Source organism: Arachis duranensis, chromosome 3 (assembly GCF_000817695.3).
Source record: "Arachis duranensis cultivar V14167 chromosome 3, aradu.V14167.gnm2.J7QH, whole genome shotgun sequence".
In the NCBI taxonomy this organism is placed as follows: Eukaryota; Viridiplantae; Streptophyta; class Magnoliopsida; order Fabales; family Fabaceae; genus Arachis; species Arachis duranensis.
The window spans coordinates 118,595,492-118,602,188 of NC_029774.3; the positions used below are offsets into that span (position 1 = coordinate 118,595,492).

A 6,697-nucleotide genomic window follows, 5' to 3' on the forward strand; every position below is an offset into this window, starting at 1 on the left:
GAGTTCAATACAAGTTTGCATAACTGAAACTCCACGAGCAGATTCCTATTCAGCATAAAATTTCCTAAACTGCATATGGCCCAATATTCGTTGGAAGTGCTCAATAAACTCGGATAAGTCATAATGAGGCTTAGTATACTTCCCAATCAATGAATGCAAACCCTCGCAGCGTGATGTAGTCCTAAATCCAGCAAAAAACTTTCCTCGGATGTAACATGTTGCCCATGATTGACATTTCTCATAAATTTCATTTAGCCATTCCTTTTCCTCAACCCCAAATTCCTCTACCAATGTTTGCCACTTGTTATGGAACACTGAAATCTCGTAATCTCCTAACATGCAATCCTTAAACTTAGATGTGAAACGAGGACTACACATATTTGTCGTTGCATTACGCAGGAGATGCCAAGCACACAATCTGTGGTGAGTACCAGAGAATACTTCCGCAATCGCATTCTTCATTGCCCTTGCCCATCAGTTATCACAGAGGATGGGGCTTTACCATTCATTGCCTCCAAAAATTGTTGCAACACCCATATATAAGTCTCATCCGTCTCATCTGTTACAATGCAGGCAGCAAAGACAACAGTTTGGTTGTGATGGTTGACACATGTGAATACAACAAAATGACACTTATATTTATTCTTATTGTATGTAGCATCAAACGCAACATTTTCAAACAATTCATAGTCCTCTCTGCATAAACCATCACACCAAAAGAGATTTAGTAACCTTCCATCCGTTGCCCGAAGCTTTTCGTAGTATAAAGATTTATCCTTTACAGCCATCTCCTCCAAATAATTTAATGCTCTACCCACATTCTCTGCAATCTCACACCTCATCTTAGCTATCTGATTGTACATGTCTCTAGGGCCATAGTTCAACTTGTCAAAACCCCCATTTTGACTTGCTAGCAAAGCATAAACCTGGGATGTGCTAATTTTCGACTTGCGCATGTTGTTCATGAGTGCAATTTCGGCTTTAGATATACTCCCGGTGACCTGGCAATAACCTGCTCAACCGGCCTTCCAATAGTTCGTGATTATGAATATTTGAAAATCAGGTTACATGCCATCTTCCAGTTACCCCTACAAACTTGACTTGGAATTGAGCTTCACACCCCGTTCTTGTCTCAGTCTTTGGTTCCTTTTTCTATTTGGTAAAGTGTACCACTTCTCTAATCGATATCCTTACCAAAAACACACAAATATGAATATAGGTCTCGTCATTTGAGTTCTTCCAGTTTTTGTCTTTTCTTGCACTGAAATCCTGGCTCTTTGTAAATTTGTTGTAAAATTCAAAAGCAATTGGTAGGGTTCCAAAGTGAAACTTGTCAACTTCAACCTCACCAATACTTAAAAAGTCAAGTTTCAATAAATCCTCAATTGAATCCAATCCATATACATCATCATAATCATAATCTGTCAATTCTTCAAATATCTCCTTATCGTCTAACTCATCACCAAACTTTTCTTCCTGCTGCAAATCATCTAAGTATGACTCATCACCTGAATACTTCTCATTATAAAAAATACTATCCTCATGCTCATACTCACATTTGTCCATGATCTCGTCCTCTCCCATGAATGAAATTCGCAAAGAAAAAATTATGAACATAAATAACTACGTAATAAAAATTAAGATATGAGTACTAACCATGATCTCATCCTCTCTCATGAATGAAATTCGCAAAGAAAAAATTCTGAACATAAATAACACCGTAATAAAAATTAAGATATGAGTACTAAGTACTACAAGACAAAATGCTTTCGGATAAAGCTCCAAAAATTAAACTTACAAATAAAGAAATCAAACAATACCAAAATATGTGTTATTTATTTTTTGCCTAGTAAATTAAATACTACACAGTGATAATTAGGCATAAATTATCAACAAATCTTAATAATAAGTTGGTATCAATTTACATAATATTATCTTTACAGACAAAAATTACTTATCAAATGACTAAAATTTATTATAGAAAAAGTCATATTTTTCGACCTCAAAGAAAAGCAATCAAATGAAAAAAAGAGTACAAAATTTTCATTACAAAAAATGCCGAGTTTAAACAATTTTGAGTCTATTCGATTAACAAACTTATAAATTTAGCGATCATGAATGAATATCATATCATCATAATAGCTTACAACAACAGTAGGTTATGTGCCAGTTAAAAATCATTCTAAGTTTTAATTTTTATTTACATACTAGGAGAATAAAATTCAACATAACAAATATGACCATATAATAACCACAAATCAATACCAATACCAATATCACATTTAAAGTAGCATCAATTTGCAAGCAAGACAAAATTTTAAAACATGTATTACTATCAAAATAATAGAACTAGTATCAACTAAGACAATTTGCCAAATCCCAAATGAAACAAGTATAAAACGGGTAAATAGGTATTACAATGCAAAAAATTTTATTTAACAATATTTAAAAATAAAAAAGCAGATAGACCATTGAAAAATTATTACACTTTTTAAAAAAAAAAGATAAAGTTTAAAATTTTTTCGATTCATCAGGTCTTCCAGATGCAAAACGGCAGATATAGAACTCAATTTTGAACCTATGACGGCAAGAATATGATTAGCGGTGTCTTGTCGAAGCTCTGGATGACCATCGAAATATCACGACCGGAGAAGAAAGCGCGTCAGGTATTGTAGTGGTACAGCAGTGGTCAGAGACTGACGGTGTCCTAGAAGAGTTGCGTGCAGTGATAGGCAGTGGCTTGGAACTCCCCTGCGGCAAGGATTTTGAACCTTGAGGTTATTGGGGAGAGAGTCTGCTTCAACATAGTGGTTGAAGAAGAAGTAGATTTACTGTTCAAATTTTGTTGTTGTATTTGGATCCGGTGGGTTTGGATTTTTTTTGGGCTTTGCCCATGTCAAAAAAGAAAAACTGGTTAAATTTAAAATAATTATTAATTATAATATTAATAATATAAAGAAGTTTCAAAACTACAAACATTAGGGGAGTATTGTAACATCCACCCCAATCCAAGCTAACTGATGTAACAAAGATAATTTGTAACTCTAAATGGCTTTATCATGTTTTCTTAACTGCATTTAGGAACAAGTGACATCACTAGGAAACCGACACAATATGTTTATATATATGCACACCAATCTTGAAAACATGGTTAAGAAATTAAATGTGAACGGTGTTCTCCATGCATTGGATTCTATTGAATAATGTTGATCCAATATTATAAAATAACACAAATCTTTGAACCTTGAAAGCCTTCAATAAGTGAAATAATAAATTCGGAATGAGAGCTTCAAATCTTTGAGTTTTCTGTGCCTTCCAGGACGAGCCTATTGGATATGCAAATTCACATGTTTCCCATTGTGTAGCCATATCTACCTTTGGTTTTATAGACCCAACACCTTCACATCTTCCCATAACACAAGGTTATAGATTTCCACCATTCACACCTTTAAAGTTTAAACCATTTATTTATTTACATCAAGTGCCTGAATCTTTAACCAACATAAAAGAGTAAAATCTACATCCTTAGCCACCCACTCGCGTGAAAATTAAGTGAAATAATCAATACATGTTTACAAGATGGTTATGCGTGTCTTTGACAAAATTTTAAATCATTGATTTCACCAATCACCGATTATACCTAAACAGACTTTACTCTAGATAAGACAAATGTGTTATTTTAGAACTTGAAAAGCAAATAGTAATTAATAAAAGGAAGAAAACAAAAAAGTATATGCATCAATAAAAGGAAATGTTGGTGTATACATTCTTCATCAGCGGCAAGGAATTTACTATAAAGTATAAACAAAAAAATCAGTAAAAGCCAAGAGCAAGCATTGCTAGAGACAAATAATGCAGATGGAAACTTCATCTATCGCTATCTTCTTTGCATACTCACATGCTTCCCACGGATTGAAGTGTCTGTCTTTCCCATGTGGTCACACACACTCATCCACAAATTCATAACAATAAAATATTTCTCAAGAATAATTCCAACAACACACCAAAATAGATATCTGTAATTAGTAATTAATTAACATTATTTGTTTGTCATATCATATAATATAATAATATAATAACTCTTTAAAAATCTACAACAAAGCTTTTATGGTATCATCACTACATCTTGTTACAAATCTCAACACGAAGCTGTGCTATTCTTGTCATGAAATGAAAACAGAAGAAACCAATTAGCAAAACTTGTAAGACACTTATGTAAATATACAGTTAAAAAGAAAAGAAAAAAAAAAGAATCAGATTCATTCATGAATGCCAGATTCCACTGAACAAGCTGCGGAACCTGTTTGTGGATAGCTTCTTTGCAAGTTTCTTGGCATCAGAAGAAACTTGAGCATCTGCAAGCTTCTCAATGTTCTTTGCATAACCAGAACTAACAATCTTTTTCCTCCCACTATTGCAACTTGTCAATGACATTAAGATTGAGATTAAGTACTTTTTGTTACCTGAATTCCCCTCTTCAGGATCAAGCAATTGAAGGATAAGTGCAATGTTATGGTCATCCTGCACAAACCTCTTTCTGTTCTTAGGCAACATAACCAACCCAGAGAGTGCCTCAGCTGCCATTTCGCGAACCTCGAACGATTTCGCATTCAGGAATTTCACAAGCTCAGCCATGAAACCTGCATCCCCCATTGATTTCTTGGCCTCCTCGGACGTTCCAGACAATCGAAATGCCACTTTCAGCGCCAATTCTTGAATGGAAACCTCGCCATTTCGAACATAATACAGCAAACTATCCACAAAACCGTAACTAATCAAAGCACTCACAGAGCTAAGCGGAGAGAAAAACAAATTCTCAATAGCCCTTATTGAAATCTCCCTTGTTTTGTAAGAACAGGGCCATTTAGGATCAAGAACACGCAACAGAGCACGGATTCCACCTTCTCTAATCACCATCTGCTTAACCAATTCATCACCAGAGGCAATGTTCTGAATGAAGCCTATTGAATTCACTTGAATGGCTTCATCCCTGGACCTCACAAGCCTTATAAACGTAGAAACCGCACCTTCCTCAATCATAAACCTCTTAATCTCTTCAACACTAACAAGATTGCTTAACACACCGCACGCATGACCAATCAAATCTCCGTCACAACCACCATCATCACCATCACAAATTCTAAGCAACGCAGTGACACCACCATGTGCAGAAACACACCAAGCGTTATCAGAATTCTCAGTGAGCTTCACCAAACACCTCGCTGCAGCAACTTTCCCTTCTTCGCTCCCACAATCCAGCACCCTAACCAACGGCGCAACCACTCCTGAATTTACCAAATTGCCCTTGTAGCAACCAAATCCTGCAATCACAGAAACAACCTTTGCACTCTCCTCTTGGAGTCCCGATTCAGTTGAACCAAGAAACCCAACCAGCACATGAACCACGTCACCAACGTCCACAACGGCCTTAACGTACCTCTCATCCTCGACGACAACCTCGTACAGGTTCCTGAGAGCCACTTTCTTCATACCCAAATCCCCAATCTTCATCCTCGTTAATAGGTCCCTCACGTAGAACCTTATGTCTTCTCTTGAAGCGCCAAGACTCGGTTTTGAAACGACGAGGGCAGACCCATTCGCCAATATTCCCTTTTTGTAAATCTCCGAGAGGGTGCTGACGTGGCCGTCCAGCTTTGCGATCGCCACGTCCAAATCGCTCTGCATAAGGAGCTTCCCGCTGTAGGAGAGGTCGGAGCAACGGCGCGCCAAGTCGCGGCACTCTCCGGCGGTCGAAATCACCGATGGGAGGATGCCCGTGAGCTGTGGGTTCTCGCCGGAGTCGTAGTTCTCGGCGGCGATTAGGCCGGAGTGGAGCTCCTCGAGCTTGGTCCGGATGAGTTGCCATTTGGTGGCGAAGGCCCTGATCGAGAGGGAGAGGGAGAGCACGGTGGCAATGAGCTCCGCTGCTCGCCGGAGGAGGTTGGAAGTTCCGGCGGGTGCCTCCTTCCTAAAGGAGTTGGGTTCTCCGGCGAAGTCTTCTTCGTTACCCATATTCCCTATTAAATATTTTCAGAGTTATCAGTGGCTGAGGTGGAAACCCATTTCCGGTGAAAATATTGCGGCCAGGTCACGATGGTTAGAATCCGAGCAACGATCTTATCATAAAAGAAAACAAAGAGAGTCAGAGAAATAGAAAAAGTTCTTTTTTTTTTTTCCGGCAGATCTGTGCTTATCCCTTAGATTGCAGCTGATACAGACTTGGATACTAGTAACTGATTTTACCGAAATACCCTCCTAGAATTCTCCCTAGAAAATGTAATCTTGTGCTTCAGTGGGGTAGTTGTGTCATTTAATGATGAGTTGTTTCGTTGGAAGTTGAAGGGCAAATGGAAAAGAAAACCGAAATGAGACAGATGAGAGTGCCCTGTTTGGATTGACTTAAATTGGGAGATGGTTTTGTCCATATTACATTTGGAAACACACATAACATTACTATATTATAATAAAATTCTTAAAACATAGGACACGAAAGGGAACTTAATTATGAAAAAAAAAAAAAGCAACCAAACGAATAGGTAAGGTAAGCTACAAGCAAACAGAGCATGCATTACAAAATCTTGCACCTTTTTATAATTAATCTTATTTTTGTGATGGAAATGGAAGTTAGCAGTTAACAGTTATTTAGTAGCAGGATTAATCAGTTTACTGTTACTGAAGACGTAGTAGGTAGCTTAAT

The 6,697-nt window shown here is 37.4% G+C and overlaps 2 protein-coding genes across 2 annotated transcripts; both read right to left on the minus strand.

Moving 5' to 3' along the window:
• Positions 1-458: 458 nt before the first annotated feature.
• Positions 459-1,566, minus strand: LOC107480561 (protein FAR1-RELATED SEQUENCE 5-like). The gene is made up of 2 exons (XM_016100716.1): positions 1,206-1,566; positions 459-1,012 (listed from the first exon to the last, which is right to left on the minus strand). Exons 1-2 carry the CDS (start codon positions 1,564-1,566, stop codon positions 459-461), a joined length of 915 nt encoding a protein of 304 aa, XP_015956202.1.
• Positions 1,567-4,022: 2,456 nt separating this feature from the next.
• LOC107480628 (protein ARABIDILLO 1) lies at positions 4,023-6,420 on the minus strand. The gene has a single exon (XM_016100781.3). It carries the CDS (start codon positions 6,010-6,012, stop codon positions 4,264-4,266), a length of 1,749 nt encoding a protein of 582 aa, XP_015956267.1. The 5' UTR covers positions 6,013-6,420; the 3' UTR covers positions 4,023-4,263.
• Positions 6,421-6,697: the final 277 nt, after the last annotated feature.

Coding starts and splice junctions, on each gene's coding strand:
- LOC107480628 (XM_016100781.3), bottom strand. CDS start 6,012: ATGGGTAACGAAGAAGACTTCGCCGGAGAACCCAACTCCTTTAGGAAG.
- LOC107480561 (XM_016100716.1), bottom strand. CDS start 1,566: ATGGACAAATGTGAGTATGAGCATGAGGATAGTATTTTTTATAATGAG. Junction 1,013..1,205: donor CGAGACCTATATTCATATTT/GTGTGTTTTTGG, acceptor CCGGTTGAGCAG/GTTATTGCCAGGTCACCGGG.